The sequence below is a fragment of the Gigantopelta aegis genome, chromosome 6, assembly GCF_016097555.1.
Source record: "Gigantopelta aegis isolate Gae_Host chromosome 6, Gae_host_genome, whole genome shotgun sequence".
Classification (NCBI taxonomy): Eukaryota; Metazoa; Mollusca; class Gastropoda; order Neomphalida; family Peltospiridae; genus Gigantopelta; species Gigantopelta aegis.
The window spans coordinates 91,263,567-91,281,832 of record NC_054704.1 but is presented as its reverse complement, the minus strand read 5'-3'; the positions used below and the strand labels follow the sequence as shown (position 1 = coordinate 91,281,832).

The window sequence follows — 18,266 nt, the reverse complement described above, 5'->3', positions numbered from 1 at the left end:
AACGTGTGATACTTGCAGATCATATCGATATATAGGACTTCTCTCTATGCTTGTAAATGTGTATCAAAGTACTAATGGTATTGCTAACGATCTCGACCAATGTTCTCCGGTACGAAATACAAAATAGTAACCAAACACTATTGTACATGTAGATATATGTTTACTTTCAAACTGATCTTCATGTAAGCCTCGGGTTTCATACTTTTATCAACTCGTGCTGATAAATTATGTTATCACAAGACACTCTGGGAGTATCCTCTATTTATTTCAAGTGAAGTTGTATGTACCTGATATGAATAAAAATAAAATAAAATAATAAATAAGATAAATAAATAAGTAAATAAATAAATACAAAAATAAATAATTTGTGGATATACATGTAACACTGATTAGTAGTTGTATGACTGTCTTTTTTTAATGAAACGATAAGGGGGAAATAGAGCTGTGATAAAGGTCTATGTGAGTTAGGGGTTTTGTTGGGTTTTTTATTTTAGGGGGAACAGGAGGTATATTTGATTAAATTTTAAATACTGGTAAATCTGCGTGAATATTTAACTATAATTCTAATTGTTAAAAGTAGCAAACACATTCCACTAAAGATAATTTTATTGTATGAATCTTTTAATTTTGCGTTGTTAAAATACCCTTGACAGGCGGCTCCAGAGACTTCATCTAAGTTAATGTTTCACTGCTTTTGATCTTAAACCATTCCAATGTAAACTTTAGGAGACCGTTTTTTGCAGCCATTTTAACACCTTACTCTCGAGTATGGTAAACCTACATTTATTAAATTTGTGAAAAAAATTTGGTGTGTCTGCTTATTCAGCAACCTACGTTTAATTACATCTAAAATTTTTTTAACCTCCTACACTAATTCGACACCCAAAGCTTATTACAATTCTTAATTTATCAAATGCTTACATATAGCCTCTATTAGGGGTAGCGATTTTCCGCGATAACGGAATCGCGGACGGAATTGCAAATCTTAAGCGGAATTTACAATTTTCCGAGTTGTCAAATAAAATGCTAACTTTTGTGGTCAGATAATACATTTATTTATTTATTATTATACATACATTGTTTTTCTGCTTATTTCAAACTTAAGGCACAACAAATTATGTTACTCTACGACAAAATGTAAACACACATTTCCGAACATTGTTGGCCGCCATTTTGTTTTTATCGCTCGGCTCGGTTCGGTTTTATTCGGTTGGGTAAATTCCTAGGATGCGTTCAATTGAGTGCTCGCCTGTAAATCGATGCAACAGTTCATGCAAGCACTTTATATAAATTAATCAATTACACTTGAACAATTCATCTTTTCACCAAACATTGAAGACGGGGGTACCGAATTCTTAAAGGTAAATATGACTTTTTGTTAAGCTATGTATACTAGAGTAGATAAAGTACAGTTCCTTTAGGATAAGGGGAACTGGCCCAAACTTTATCTACATTCTTTCCTCTTTTTATATATATTTTTTTTACATTACAAATTCCACTCATTTTAATTACAACTTCCACTCAACCTTTTTATTTTCACTTGCAAATAGAGTTTATTAGACATTAGCAACAAAAATTAGGCAGAGTTACATCCCCTAACCGCATTCGAGTTCCGGCGTGTTCCGCTAACAGCTGGCATGGCCGATGACCACAGTTGTTTGTGAATCTTCAGCTGAGATTTATGCATGCCAGCCCCTTGCATCATAAGTGTCCCCACCTATGCTTTAAAAATAAAGAATGATACAGGTAAAAATTAAGTTGATGAAATTACGTTTTGTTATAACTGACCATGTGTTAAATATAGGAGATGAATCTAGCGAGCTGTCATCCACCCTGATTGTTTTGGTTTTCTTGCATGGAACTTTTGGATTTTTTTTTCAAAGCTGCAATCTCGCCTCACATTAATTATCATAATTTCATTTAAATGTACAAACACACTTACAGTTTTAATTAATTGTGTGCGACAGTGACACAGTTGTAACAGACAATAGAAACATATGTTTATACTGAACACATTTTTTCATACTATGGAATTTACTACAAGTTATTTATTTCTGTACACACAACAATAGTATATTTTTGTTATTTCCAAAACACTTATTTTTATTTCTACGTCAAACCAAATTGTTTTCATTACTAGTAAATTTTTACAGTTTAGCTAAATTTCCAGACCGTATGCTAATTCCACACTCTACTCTTATACGTTTTTTTTTTAATTTCCACACCCTATGCTAATTCAGCACCCTACTTTTAATTGATTTTAGAAAATTTTCCAGACCCTATGCTTATTCAGCCCCTATGTTTATTAGGCACTCGAGAATATACGAAATATGTACGTTAGTCCCTAGAGATTCACAGCTCCTACGAAGCTACTAACGACGCTCATGACAACTGTCGATCATGCCCCCCAATTTGTATACAGCCTCGATACATTCCAATTCGGCAAGGGATGGTAGGCCCTACTCTTCGCGCACATGTGCAATGGGAATGTGAAAGAGGTCTATTGTGCTGGGACTAATACTGTTGATTCTGCTACAATTACATGTTAAAACTGTGGAAACTAAAAAATTAATGTACATACCGCGTCAGACTTTCTTGCAACTGTGTTGGATCTGGAGGGTAAAATTTTAATGCAAAAGAAAACACCCATGGTCCTTCTGTAAAGACAAATAATAACAATTTTAAATCATAAAATAGTTTATGTATCAGGGGCCAAAACATTGTTACTGGTTTTTGTGTGTGTTTTTTTAAATACTTTTAGCTGATGCAATGAATGAAAGAAAGAAAGAAGTGTTTTATTTAATGACGCACTCAACACATTTTATTTACGGTTATATGGCGTCAGATATATGGTTAAGGACCACACAGATTTTGAGAGGAAACCCGCTGTCGCCACTACATGGGCTACTCTTCCGATTAGCAGCAAGGGATCTTTTATTTGCGCTTCCCACAGGCAGGATAGCACAAACCATGGCCTTTGTTGAACCAGTTATGGATCACTGGTCAGTGCAAGTGGTTTACACCTACCCATTGAGCCTTGCGGAGCACTCACTCAGGGTTTGGAGTCGGTATCTGGATTAAAAATCCCATGCCTCGACTGGGATCCGAACCCAGTACCTACCAGCCTGTAGACCGATGGCCTGCCACGACGCCACCGAGGCCCTGATGCAATGAAGACATAAATGAGGTGTGCCAAGGCTTAAAATTCATTTTGTGGAGTTTAATGAAATATAATTTAATATCTAAAGGTCTTCCTAATGCCGACACAGTTGCCACTAATTTAGAAAATTTGAATTATTGTTCTACAGTATTTTTTAAGTTAGAATTGAAAAGCAAAAGCTGCTGCAAAATCAATTATCAGAAAGCATGTTGTGTATTTTGCATGATAATTGCCTCTTACTTCCTGTCAATTTTGAGCTTTGTAATTCTTTACCATGGTAACATAAATGGCACTAGTGCTGTTTAGTGTGTGATTTTTCGTTCAGTGATGTTTTCTTTAATTGCCATTAAAAAAGGATTATATATTTATTACCTTTAAGATAAAATTTCATACATTTTGATAGGTCAATAGCTAATTCATAAGACCAGTACACTGGGTCATTTGTGGAAAAATACAGGATTTGCCGGGGTGTATGAAATGTCATATGATTTGACTCACAGGTTAAATGAAAATACAAAACTGCAGCTTCGACCGTCTTTTTTTGTATGTTTTTACTAAATCATAGTGGTATTATAACATGCATCAGTGGTTAAATCTGTTAAGTCTTGAATTAATTACTTCGTAATTTTATTCTTACTGTTTATACACAGCTTTTTTATGCACATTTGGCAAATAAAGTGCCTGACTGTAGCTTTTTGCACATTGAATAGTGATAGGGCTTAATTATCATGAAGTAATAATTTGACATGTGTTTTTACAGGTTGTATAATTTAGTAAAAGTGACACATTCCCCCACACACCCCGCTCCTGCAGTTGGGCAATAGTTTTTTCAAATAAGATAACATAACTAACAGCAAACAAGAGAATACGGTGTTAAGAGTTGTCCCCCTTAGTTTACAAAGTGTGTTTTTGACAGATAAAAATAATTAATAGCATCCCACTTAATGTCCAAGAAGTTTGAAAACAACATCATACTCACTCTTTTTCTGTTTAGATATTTTCTTTTCAAGGTTTAGCCAATACTGCAAAATAAAATCATGTTGGAAGATTATAATAATAGCACATCAACAATATGATCTTAAACCCAACAATCCCTAATTTAATATATGTACACACAAGTGCATGCTTCATCATTTGGACTACCCACACATTTAATATCAATTCATACTGCTGTACTTGATGACACAGTCCTTTTTAGTTTCCAGCACAATATCCACCGTAAATCCAATGTAATCTTAGAATATAAATCCACAGTAATCCAAATTCCAGCAAGACGTCAGCACATCGTCAAGATGAGTGTTAAAAGGATGAAGAAGCACAGATCCAGTAAAAACAAATGAATCAAATCGACCACCAAAGTTTTATAATCCAGACCTCTGAGAAATTAAAATCTGGGTGACTCATTTATCGGTTACACAGAAATAAATCCAGGTAACCCATTTCCAATTTGCGTAACCCGTAAGTAAATGGTGCTCCAAATTTTGCGCGAACAAAAAATAGGTAATGCAAAATTAGATTCGTGCGAGCAAGATGCGAATGAAACAATCGTTCTTGCAAGTTTTAGAGGCCTGTAATTTTTTTCTTAAAATCTTCCATATATGCATATTATTTTCCATCCATAATTGTATTAATCCACATTTAAGCACGTCCAAAACTATACTGAGAAATCCATTGAATCTTCCAGAACTGTGTTTCATCCATACAGCATATCGATCATACTCAGTAAGACATTGCGACAAGATTTATACACACAGGTACCGAGGTAGACTGATGAAGATTATATTAACACTCAGCTGTAGTGGTATTCCAATAGTTCATTATCATTAAAGGCCTCCCAGCATCATTCGTGACTTTCAGAGCAAATTGTTCACGGACACTAGATACTTCTAGTAAATTAGATTAAAAAACCCCACCTTTATATAGATTTCTATAAAAGGAGTGATCAAAGAAAATAAGACACTATTTACATATAACTTAAAACTTGGATATTACAGGTGACACATGAAAATGTGACTGTCATTTATAATCAAAATAGATGACATAACACGATTTAAAGTACCTGTGGGAAATCTGTAATTGAGAAAGTAATGTAATGACTATCAATGCCAATAACTAATCTTTGGCTGTAAAGGATGGAAGTGAGATAAAGGGAGTATCGCCAATTGTCAAAAACCGTACGAAGTCGAAAACTGTATTATTTTACTTCCGAGTATTTTGCAATATCTGTGCATGTTCGATTGTTGACACAACAACGTCTTGTCAAAGAAGTACACTTAAAACAAATTTCCTTAAAAATGCGAAAAAAAACGGTAAGAATAAGTTTTATGCACAATGAAATGTATTATTACAGTTAATTTGTAACCATTAATCTTAGGGAATGCAATGCAAATGCATGCCTAGCCTAAACAGTAACAGGTGCACAACGGAATCCACACAAACAAACACGTCTGCTAGCACTGCCGATTGAGTAATGACTTTGAGTAATGACTGGTCACTTCCGGATAGCCGCTTTATAAAAAAAAAAAAAAAAATGTTTTATTTAACGACGCACTAAACACATTTTATTTACGGTTATATGGCGTCAGACATATGGTTAAAGACCACACAGATTTTGAGAGGAAACCCGCTGTCGCCACTACATGGGCTACTCTGATAGCCGTTTTCAGGTCACATGATTGTCACATGACTTTTTGCGGGGGAAAGCCGATTTTGTGTTGTTGATAACGTCATAGTATGGTTTTCGATAATCATTTTAAAATGACATTTTTTTTACCACCTGGTGCAATTCTTGATGGAACAGAAATAACATGTGATTATATACTTACCTTTTTATACATTTTATTTCTAAATTGAACAAGGAAAACATTAATGTCGTTAAATTGATAGCCTGACATGATTGAGCATGCGCACCAGCCATTTTCTCTTAATCGTACGGTTTTCGTTTAAACGAGGATATTGGGGGGGGGGGGGGGGGGGGGGGGGAGAGAGAGAGAGAGAGAGAGAGAGAGAGAGAGAGAGAGAGAGAGATAGATAGATAGAGAGAGGATGTATAAAAAGAACGGCCTTACAATTTATTTATTTATTTTTCAATTTATATGTACAGTAACACAAATTAAATGTGATCTCGACCACCAAGTCTTACTTAGTATATTTTCTACAATAACATTCAGTGTGCAATTTTGGTTTAAAGGAAACATGTCACGTAAACCATATTTGGCACCAACCATGTCCAATTAATTATAAATTGAATCACCTAAAAAATTTTTTTATAAAAAATTAATTACTTAAAATATCTCCATAAAAGAACCCCAGATACGAGCTCTTAGCGGAAATTGCCTATCTTTAATGAGCAGGGCAATCACGAGGTCCGTGACGTCAGAGACGCGTCGCTTGATCTGAAGCCTTACACTTAAAAGCATTAGTCCGTACCACTCATAAAGAATCTAAGACTTGCACAGCTTACCAAAACAATTAGTGTTCGTTCGCAAAACGTTTTGCCGTATCAATATGAGCTGTTAGTAAATGAAGAAAGACACACATTTACTTACAACAGTTATACTGAAGAAAAAACGGATAGCGAGTCGGAGGGTGGAGAAACTGATGGCGCCAGACCAGACCGGTCGACCAATTTACAGCCTGGAGCCCGAAAGTAACCCGGAGACAAAACCAAAACTCGGATGCTAATGCCGAGGTGTATACTGTTCATATTTAGCATAAAGATACACCTCGATATGATGTATTTAAATATATAAAAAATATAAATGTAGGACAAACATTTTTTGGGGTTTTTTTTATAGAAAATATCGCATTTTTTATGTTCGGGCTGTACATAATGAAATCTGTATGCAGTGTGTAAACAAACGCTCTAATTTACGACAAGGCACTTCACTTTCATTATTAAACCTGGCTTGTAAAACAACATAAATGACTTGAGAATATAATCAACTTTTAAACTAAATATATTTCTATTTGCATCAATAGAACGAAATGGGGTTATAGTATTTTTCTCTCATAAAAAAAGTAGCATATTATTAGGCCTATTGGTAGGGCGCGTTAGAGTAAAAACGACCACTCACGATACCCAAGTGATAATTTTCTTTTCTTTGGTACTACGTAATTGGTCAGTTTTGTAATTTTAGATGGGAAAGTCTACTTAATCAAGGGTTTTACAGCATTATTTACAGTAATGAAGCAGGGCGGCTGATAATGTCCATTAACATTGTACTATAGTCGCGACAGGTTACGCCACAATACCCTGTGATCTTAAAAAAACTGGCACGTATTTTGTACATATGTCTAGACCGTGGTAATCACTTACCTGGTCGATACCCTGCAATATACACCTGCCAATCAGGAATCACATGTGCAGGCCACGGAAAGAAAGGACCAATTAACTAAAACAACACTCCGATTCTCAAGTCAGCCCGTGGATGAAACATAATAGTTATTTCGACACCGACAGTAGTGGTTTATTTTGTATTGAACTTCGTGTTGCTTTGGGGCTTCGGGCGATGAGGAACGTTTTTGTGACGTATTCCGCCCAAAGATTAAAAACATTATTTAAAATTATTATTGTTTTCTACACGTTTTGTAAAAACATATTTAAATACATCGTACTGAGATGTATCCTCATGCCAAATCCCATGTTTGTATATGCCATATTTAATTACTTATTGACGTTTCCTTCTTCGGACGGTGAATACAGATTTTGTTATGTAGGCCTACAGCCCTAACATGAAAAATCTTTTTTTCCCCCAAAAAATAAATAAATAAAAAATTCTACATTTTTGTTTTAACATATATAAATACATCATGCTGAGGTGTATCTTTGTGCCAAACATGTACAATGTACACCTCGGCATTCGCAACCGAGTACTGTTTTTGTCTCCGGGTAACGTTCGGGCTCCGGGCTGTAATTAGGCTGACACCAAAGTACTATGCGGTGTTGGTGTCCAATCTTTTCTTTTGCGATAAAATACACGCGTCTTTCTTCGGATACAATCCTTTGAAAAACCATAAAAAGACAATCCCGATCGTTTAAACTGTTTATTTTTACACCCAAAGGCCGCGCAGTACGGCACTGTTGGACTGAAAAGATCTTAAGCCCCTTACTCCATATATAAACAGTTAACAACAATGGAAGAGTACAGCGGCTCTGACGTCACTTCCCTTTTTTTTCCGAACGCTCACGAATAAATATGCATAAATCGTACTTTGATACTGATTAGCGTAATTTCTTCATTTTAAGTTAACTACACGTATTTTATTGTTATAAAGTTATTTGTATATTATTTTTATATCATTTTTCTTTTAAAATTAGCTATAATATGGTCTCGTGTCATGTTTCCTTTAAAACATTTGTGTCATAAGGACTCCCTGTTTGCAAATCTTGAGATCCCACAACCAACCCAGCGAGCCCTACCACAGTATCCAGTAAACAGAAGATACACTAAATGTTTTGTGTGAAATCATGCAAAAGATCGCCATTCAAGACTGTGGTGTCCTAGGATTTTGATAGATATGTTGATTGTATCATTTCAAAGAATAAATGCAATTTGTCCAAATACATTTTACGAACTATGCAGGCTTGTATGCTAGCCAAGTTAAAGAGTCCTATATGATTTTTGTGAGCCTCGGGCACCCGGACTCTCCTCAAAATCGCATACTGACATCTTACAACAAACCTTGAAATATAATGTGATCTAACCGATCATCTGAATGAACTTTTGAAAGCACTAGTTTTTCACCTCCTCATTTAAGAGATTTTTTTTAATTGATAAACTTTGTTTATTTCAACACATTAAAAATCTAAATTAAGAATGCATGCCTAAATCTACTTAAGTTTAGCTTTGGGAGATTTTGTTTCTGTTGGTATCAAGTCATTTGTTAAATGTTCTTAATTCTCTGAGTCAGGTGATCAATTCAGGTGATCCAATTGTTATCTGGTGTTTATTCGGGTGATCTAAACATCAATCTCCTGGATCCAAAATCAGATAATTTATTTTTCTTCCTTATTCTGAGGTCTAGATACAGGTATAATTACAAGGAGGTTTGAATATTGAGGCATATGTACAGTTATAATGGTAGGGAGGTTTGAATACAGAGGTCTAGATACAGGTATAATTATAAGGAGATTTGAATACAGAGGTCTAGATACAGGTATAATTGTAGGGAGGTTTGAATACAGAGGTCTAGATACAGGTATAATTATAAGGAGGTTTGAATACAGAGGCCTATGTACAAGTATAATTGTAGGGAGGTTTGAATATGGAGGTCTAGATACAGGCATAATTATAAGGAGGTTTGAATACAGAGGCTTATGTACAAGTATAATTGTAGGGAGGTTTGAATACTGAGGTCTAGATACAGGTATAATTGTAAGGTTTGAATACAGAGGCCTATGTACAAGTATAATTGTAGGGAGGTTTGAATACTGAGGTCTAGATACAGGTATAATTAATTGTAAGGTTTGAATACAGAGGCCTATGTACAAGTATAATTGTAGGGAGGTTTGAATACTGAGGTCTAGATACAGGTATAATTATAAGGTTTGAATACAGTGGTCTAGATACAGGTATTATTGTAAGGTTTGAATACTGAGGTCTAGATACAGGTATAATTGTAAGGTTTGAATACAGTGGTCTAGATACAGGTATAATTGTAAGGTTTGAATACTGAGGTCTAGATACAGGTATTATTGTAAGGTTTGAAAGAAAGAAAGAAAGAAGTGTTTTATTTAATGACGCACTCAACACATTTTATTTACGGTTATATGACGTCAGACATATGGTCAAGGACCACACAGATTTTTTTAGAGGAAACCCGCTGTCGCCACATAGGCTACTCTTTTACGACAGGCAGCAAGGGATCTTTTATTTGCACTTCCCACAGGCAGGATAGCACAAACCATGGCCTTTGTTGAACCAGTTATGGATCACTGGTCGGTGCAAGTGGTTTACACCTACCCATTGAGCCTTGCGGAGCACTCACTCAGGGTTTGGAGTCGGTATCTGGATTAAAAATTCCATGCCTCGACTGGGATCCGAACCCAGTACCTACCAGCCTGTAGACCGATGGCCTGCCACGACGCCACCGAGGCCGGTATATTGTAAGGTTTGAATACTGAGGTCTAGATACAGGTATAATTATACGGTTTGAATACAGTGGTCTAGATACAGGTATTATTGTAAGGTTTGAATACTGAGGTCTAGATACAGGTATAATTGTAAGGTTTGAATACAGTGGTCTAGATACAGGTATTATTGTAGGGAGGTTTGAATAGAGACCTAGATAAGAGATATAATTGTAGGGAGGTTTGAATACAGAGGTCTAGATAAAGGTATTATTGTAGGGAGGTTTGAATAGAGACCTAGATACAGGTATAATTGTAGGGAGGTACGAATACAGAGGCCTACATGTATGTACAGGTATAATTGAACATGGCAAAAAGATAAGCAGGCATACCCTCATTGCAGGTGGATCCCTGTCATCTGTGTAAGTGATGCCGAAATAATCTCTTTCCAGCAAATCCAAGTGTGTGCAGACTTTATCGAAAAGTTGTTGGCCTGTGGCACGTTTCTGAAAAAAAAAATAGACATCAAAGTAAAAACAAAAGTCTAAATGCAATAGCGTCTTTACATGCCAAAGTACAGGTCTACAAGTTTTCAGGAATCTTCTATGCTGACCCCTTCTAAAAAAAATAATTAAATAAAAATAAAATCTATCCGGTACATATACTGAACAAAAAAAGAAACTTCCGATTTGTACATATAGTATTTGTTGTGTTAAAGAATTCATTGTGTAATGAAACTATATAGGTAGTATTAGCCTTGAGCTGTATTATCAGGATTCATGAATTTTATCGATTATTTTTGCACTGTTAATCGTCGACAACGTGAAATTCAATTTGCACATGCATGCATGGTTCGACATGTCCCGTGTAGTATTCGGTCAACTTTTTTTACTTGTCTTACTGACATTGTTGTCAAGTGAACGAAAACGCTTTAAAATTTGTAAAAACATTAATGTTTTTTTACATTGTAGCATTTTTAGTATGCCAAGAATACCCAATAATTTACGCGAACGGCGATTGGCATGCTTGATGCTGGCATGTCGACAGAAGACGTTGCAAGGCATGTTGGGAGTTCTAGTCGAGTGATACGAAATCTTCGTGTAAGATTTCGAACGACAGGAAGCACCAACGACTTGCCACCTCGTGGATGTCCGCGTGTTACAACATGTGGTCAAGACCGCTATATCATGAACACGCATTTGCGCAATCGATTCCAAACTCCCACTGCTACTGCTGCTAACACACCTGGGCTTCACAATAAACGAATCAGTGGGCAAACTGTTCGTAATCGTCTGCGGGAGAATGGTTTACATGCACGACGTCCTTACGTCGGATGCGTTTTAACGCAACGTCATCATCTAAATCGTAAATTGGGCGTGTGTACACACTCGTTGGATACGGCGACGCTGGAATACCGTTTTTTTTCGGATGAATCCTGATTTTCTTTACAACGTGGTGATGGCAGGGTGCGCGCCTACCGTTGGAGAAATGAACGCTATGCTGACTGTTGTGTTCTTGAACGAGATCGTTTCGGGGGTGGGGGTTCTGTCAGGGTCTGGGCAACCATTGCCCATGGTTATCGTTCACCACTAGTCGTCATTGATGGCAATTTAAATGCTCAACGTTACCGCGATGACATTCTCGCTCATCACGTCATTCCTCTGTTCCATAACATCTCGATTTTCAGCATGATAATGCCACCTCTCATACAGCTAGAGACACTGTAAATTTTCTTAGGACAAATAACATTGATTTCATTGATGACTGGCCCACTAAAAGTCCTGATCTCAACCCCATCGAACATGCCTGGGATAGTCTGGACAGACGATTGAGGCGTCGTCCCAACCCACCCGCTAACGTCAACGAACTTCGTCAAGCGCTCATTCAGGAATGGAACAATATTCCACAGGCAGAAATCAACACTTTAGTCAATTCTATGTGCCTGCGATGCACTGCAGTGGTCAATTCAAGAGGTGGTCATACCAGTTATTAAGAGGGAGTTTTTATTTTTAACCCCTACCACACTTGGTCAAAATGTCTCCCAGTTTCTGTTAACCTATGGCCATGATTTTTGCACCAAACGATGCATCATGGAACACTCTTTAAACGCATATATAACAATTATTCCCCCGGTTTGTTTTCATCAAGTTATGTTCAAGCAAAGTTAGCGGAAGTTTCTTATTTTGTTCAGTATATATATATATATATTGAATTTTTTTTGTCTAAAACTCTAAATACTTCTGATGATAGAATGGCGTTACCAGTTGCTTGTGGTTCTAACTTTGGTCATCTATCATACATTGATGGAAAAAAGTTTGTTTTATTTAACGACACCACTAGAACACATTGATTTATTAATCATTGGTTATTGGATGTCAAACATTTGATAATTTAGGAATAGTCTTAGAGATGAAACACTCTACATTTTTCCATTAGTAGCAAGGGATCTTTTATATGCACCATCCCGTTGACAGGATATCACATACCACAGCCTTTGATATACCAGTCGTGGTGCACTTGCTGGAACGAGAAATAGCCCAATGTGCCCACCGACGGGGATTGATCCCAAACTGACCGTGTCTCAAGCAAGCACTTTACCACTTGGGCTACCTCCCACCCCCATACCTACAGGTATATAAAGACATCATAATATGATTCTGCCTTTTTTCCTGTCATGGACGGAGGAACCGGCTCTTGTGCCCACAACAGGCGTGCGCTACAACAGCTTGTTCTGAATGTGCACGTAAAACCCTATGACATGACATGATTCTGCCTTTGCATGCATATCAAAATAAGTTGAGAAGGGACATTCAGGTTATCAGGAGGATACAACATGTCAGTTTGATTTCTTCAGTTTATTGATAAAACATTTACACCATGTGTCCTAACACAGTCAAGTTTAACAGCCCATTGTGGCAACAGAAATTTGCATAAGACCAGACAGTCTGGTTTCCATAAATGTAAAAATTGCCTGTACCACTGGTTCATTGTTTTCACAACAGAATCATTCATTGTCATTTTTTTTAATAATCACAATGTCATGAACAATTTAAACAACCCACTAGTCAGATGCATAAAAATCCCACTGCATTAATAACATTTAGCAGATGTCTTACTCAGTGTTTTATTCAGTTCCAGTGGTTGGGTGTTCATATCTACAGGTTTTAAAGGACATGCATGTTGTTATTACAGAGTACTATAATCTGTCCCATCATTCTGTAAATAATTTCAGTTTGGTTTGACGTAAGAAGAAAAGCAAAAGGGTTTTAGAAATAACACAAATATTCTCTCTCTCTCTCTCTCTCTCTCTCTCTCTCTCTCTCTCTCTCTCTCTCTCTCTCTCTCTCTCTCTCTCTCTCTCTCTTGTCTAATTCTTATGCAAGTATCTATTTATATACTATTTATTTTATTTGACCTATATTTATTTATTTATTCTGTTGAAAATAATTTTGTCTTTTCTACTCTTCTTCTTTTTGTTCTTGTTTTTGTTTTCTGGAATTCCAATGGTATATTATAAATCCTACAGTTTTACTTGCTCCCAATATAAATCTCACAATATATTTACAAAAGTTAAGCTTAACATTTAAAGGGACACACCCTAGTTACGTTTATTTGTTAACCATTACGGCGTTGTTTTTCGCTATTAAACCCCATTTTTCACAAATAAAATTGCACTTTACTTACATTTTATTATTTAGAATACACATTTCCATTCACCTGAAGTGCTTTTTGGTAATCCTGATGTTTGTAAAACCACGAAATGCATTTTTTGCATTTTTTCACAAAACGTGTTGTCGAGAAAAAACCGTTAAGCGAGCGAGGTCCAATCTATTTTTAATGTCACAGACGTTGGTATATCACGTGACCGTTATCATTTTGGTTCGGTTTGTTTTCTCGTGCACGGTTCGCGCAATCAACATCTGATTTGTTGTTGTTCATTTGTGAGATTTTTCTTCACAGTTCGTGAAAATTTTCAGTAACAATAAAGTTCAGACAAGTGTCTCAATACAAAACGTTACAAACCCTTAAAACCAATAATTTTGCTAAGTCTTACGATATCTGGAGAGGGGATACAACCAGGACAGAACAGTTGGAACATGTCCAGGAGAGGTGAAACGAACGCACCCCAAGTCTGTGAAATTTGTCGTGACGTAGGCATTGTTGTGCTTCTACCGGTGACATCAGAATACTAACTTTCAAAATTATTTCAAGCAATTGGGACATGGGGATTCCCATGGTATTTATCGATATAAAACCTGCTTTTTCACTCCATTTGATAAAAACGTGATCTAAGTGTGTTACAGGTTTGTAGATTAACTAAAATATAATTTATTTTCGCTGGATGGAACTAGGGTGTGCGGCTTTAATGACATAATTGTACATGAATGTGTGTTTTTATACTAACAATTATTGTTTCCAAATTGTTGTGCAAAATATTGGTTTTAACATGTCTTTATTAGTTAAATGTATACTACTGAAAAGAATTTAAGGTCAAAAATTTATAACCAAATAAGTTTCAGAGTGTATTAGATTGATGATGTAAACTACACCAATTTTTTTATTTATTGTTCCATATTTACAAAAACTCACAAATAAACGTCACTGTATACAAGAAAGTCACATAACATGCTGTCAAAGTTGAAGGTTGTCAAACATGGACTTTACACATTAGAACATTCGTTTAATAGTGTGTGAATCCACCCCTGGCGAGAATACACTAGACACATCATTGCCTCATGCTGTTGATCAGACGTCTGAAGAACTCTTGGGGAATGGCCTGCCACTCTGCCATAAGAAGTTGACCCAGATCATGGTTATCCCGAACTCTCCTGCCTAATTCGTCCCAGGCGTCCTCTATTAGGGTCAAGTCAGGCGAATATGCTGGCCAATCCATCCTGGCAATACCTTGTTGTCTGAGAAAGTCCGTTACCACCCTGGTGCGGTGGGGTCTGGCATTGTCATCCTGCAGAACTGCCCCGCCGCCAATCTGCTGAAGGCCTGGGAGAACCAACGGCCTGGGAGAACCAACGGCCGGATAATCTCATTCAGATAGCGGATTCCATTCAGATTGCCATCCACCACATAGAGGGGGGTTCTGTGGTGGATAGAGATGCCGCCCCACACCATGACGCTGCCACCACCGAACCAGTGACGTTGTCTAACGTTAACGTCAGCGAAGCGCTCCCCAGGACGTCTGTAGACACGAACCCGACCGTCGTTGAATTGAAGACTAAACCTGGACTCATCAGTGAACATCACTCGACCCCACTGAACACGTTGCCACCGCAGATGAAGCGTGCACCAGTGACGTCTGGCCGTTCTGTGACGTGGTAGGAGTGGTGGTCGAACAGCCTGGCAACGGCAGCGTAGATTATTGGCTCTCAGACGATTGCGTATGGTTTGATCAGACACTCGAGTTCCAGTCGCAGTCCGCAGATTGTCACGTAATCGGCGTGCAGTGGTTGTGCGTTGACGTAGAGCCATATTGCAGAGTATGACAAATATTTTGAAAAGTCACTAGCCACAGGGCTAGTGGGTTTGTGAAAACCACTAGCCCACCAAGATAAAGCACTAGCCCAAATTCCTGATCAATTATAACTGGATTTTTATATAATTTTTGTAACATTACACATTTACGAGTATAACAGTAAAATAAAACAAGCACTTAAATCATGTTGTAACTTTCAGTTTTGTCGTGTCGTACGTTTTGTCTTTTGTCAAGTGTGATCCATCGTCATTGTCCCGTTTTCGTTTTTGCCCTCCCCCCGGGGAAAAATAATTGAGCAAACTCTTGGTTGGTATCTAAACACACTATCAAAATAATTAAATTTAAATGAGGATACGACAGTGTGACACACGGTAATAGATGGTTCAGTGTATTTGGTAGTTGGGTTATATATTTAGGGCCTACTATTTATGTCGCCAGGAACGGTGATGCCAAATACAGGGCATTATCCCGTGTCAGACCGATATCAAATGAATATAACGGCGACATCTAATCCGTTGTTAATTGATGAACAAAAAAGGTATTATCTTGTATCGGCAGCTGTGACGTATTATCCAAACCGCTACACATAATAGGCCAAGCCGAGTCAGTGCATGTGCGGTTACCATTAAAGTAAATTGTTTTCCTGATTGCCGATAACCACATGTCAGCGAAGTGTTAAATTAGAAAACAATAGGTAAATAAAACAAACACTGAAATTCAAAGCATGGCTGGGGTTTACTTGATTGAGATTAACCTGTCGTCGCGATTGGTGATTTCCAAGTTCTTAGCCTAAAACATATGTGCGAGATTAACTACCACGTGACGTGTCTAACCAATCAAAACACGCATGTCATTAGACTTTATTTCCTGTGCCAGAAACTTGAAAGGGAAAGGTAAACAATGCTTGCTGTAACTGTGACGATGTAGAGATAGCATGTTACTGCAGTTTGCAGACCTAGCTCAAGTGGATTATTAGTATATACTGATTGCGTTGTTGATATTATTCGATGACAAACGTCACAATCAAATTTATTAAACGAAATTTCAGCCGAGAGAAAAAGAAAGAAAGAAAAAAAACACCCCACGATCGAGCGATGACGAGAGGAGGGGGGAAACCACTAGCCCGCAGGGGCTAGTGGTTTTGCGTTTCTCACTAGCCCGAACTTAAAAACCACTAGCCACGGGCGTCGGGCTAGCGGATTTGTCGAACTCTGCATATTGGTGATGTAGCGGTCCTCTCTATTTGTAGTGCTTCGGGGTCTTCCCGAATGTGGACGATTTCGAACAGAATTCGTTGCTTGGTACCATTGCCACAGTCGGCCAACGACACTGACTGACACCAAGTCTCAGAGCAACATTTCTTTGCGTATTGCCATCCTGAAGCTAAGCAATGGCCCTTCCTCGATCTTCGATAGTCAGTTGAAGTCGTACCATTGTCGAATTTGGAGTGTGCACCGTACACGAACGCAAGCTCCAATTATACGGAAATTCAGCATTGGGAACATGGAATACACGTGCAAAGCGTGCAAATGAAGCGCTTTGTGAAAAAGCAAGTTATGGGCACTTAGCAGACCTTTCGCTTTCGCCCTAATTTACGTGCAAATGTAAGCATGTTTTCGCCATTAGAACTAGTCGACAGTGTCAATGACAGTGGATTTTAATTCATTTATGGGTTGCTTAGACCCACTTTCGTCAAAATGGAACAATACCATGCGTGACATTATGGTCTAGCTAATATAATTGACATTCAGAAAATAATGTTGAAAATATCGTCTGACCCTTAAATTCTTTTGAGTAGTATACAAATATAGCTTTTGATCACTTGTTTTGTAAGGTGGTGAATTAGGAGTCCCCAATCCTAACACTACCAAAGTATTTTGGGACAATAAACAATTAAAAAACAAAAAAAACAACTATGTTTGTGTCCAAGTTACAAATCAATTGGCTCAGATTTGTAGTAAATTCCATAGTATGAAAAAAGCGTTCTGTGTGGGATGGATTGTTGCTAACCCTTCCAACACCCCCAAGCATACAAATTAAGTTTATTTTACAATGACTATTTTTGATTAAAGTTTAAAATTTTGTTTTGTTTTGTTTAATGACACCACTGGAGCACATGGATTTATTAATCATCGGCTACTGGATGTCAAACATTTGGTAATTTTGACAGTCTTTGAGACGAAACCCACTGCATTTTTCCATTAGCAGCAAGGGATCTTTTATATGCACAATCCCACAGACAGGATAGCACAAGCACTGGCTGGAATGAGACAAATGTACAGAGTACTTACTACCTGTATATGTTGCTAGCCCTTCCAACACCATCAGAATACAAGGAAGGAATGAAATGTTTGATTTAACGACACACTCAACACATTTTATTTATGGTTATATGGCTTTGGACATATGGTTAAGGACCACACAGATATTGAGAGAGGAAACCTGCTGTCGCCACTTCATGGGCTACTCTTTTCGATTAGCAGCAAGGGATCATTTATATGCACCATCCCACAGACAGGATACACAGTAAAATTGTTTATTTTACA

At 37.3% G+C, this 18,266-nt stretch overlaps 1 protein-coding gene across 1 annotated transcript in view; it reads right to left on the bottom strand.

Moving 5' to 3' along the window:
• LOC121374786 (band 4.1-like protein 3) overlaps window positions 1-18,266 on the bottom strand; it is a 122,347-nt gene that overhangs the window by 41,519 nt on the left and 62,562 nt on the right. Inside the window, exons 3-5 of the mRNA XM_041501896.1 lie at window positions 10,625-10,738; window positions 4,140-4,182; window positions 2,582-2,657 (exon numbers count right to left, since the gene is read on the bottom strand). Coding sequence (XP_041357830.1) covers window positions 2,582-2,657; window positions 4,140-4,182; window positions 10,625-10,738 — 233 coding nt within the window. The remainder of the gene's footprint in view (window positions 1-2,581; window positions 2,658-4,139; window positions 4,183-10,624; window positions 10,739-18,266) is intronic.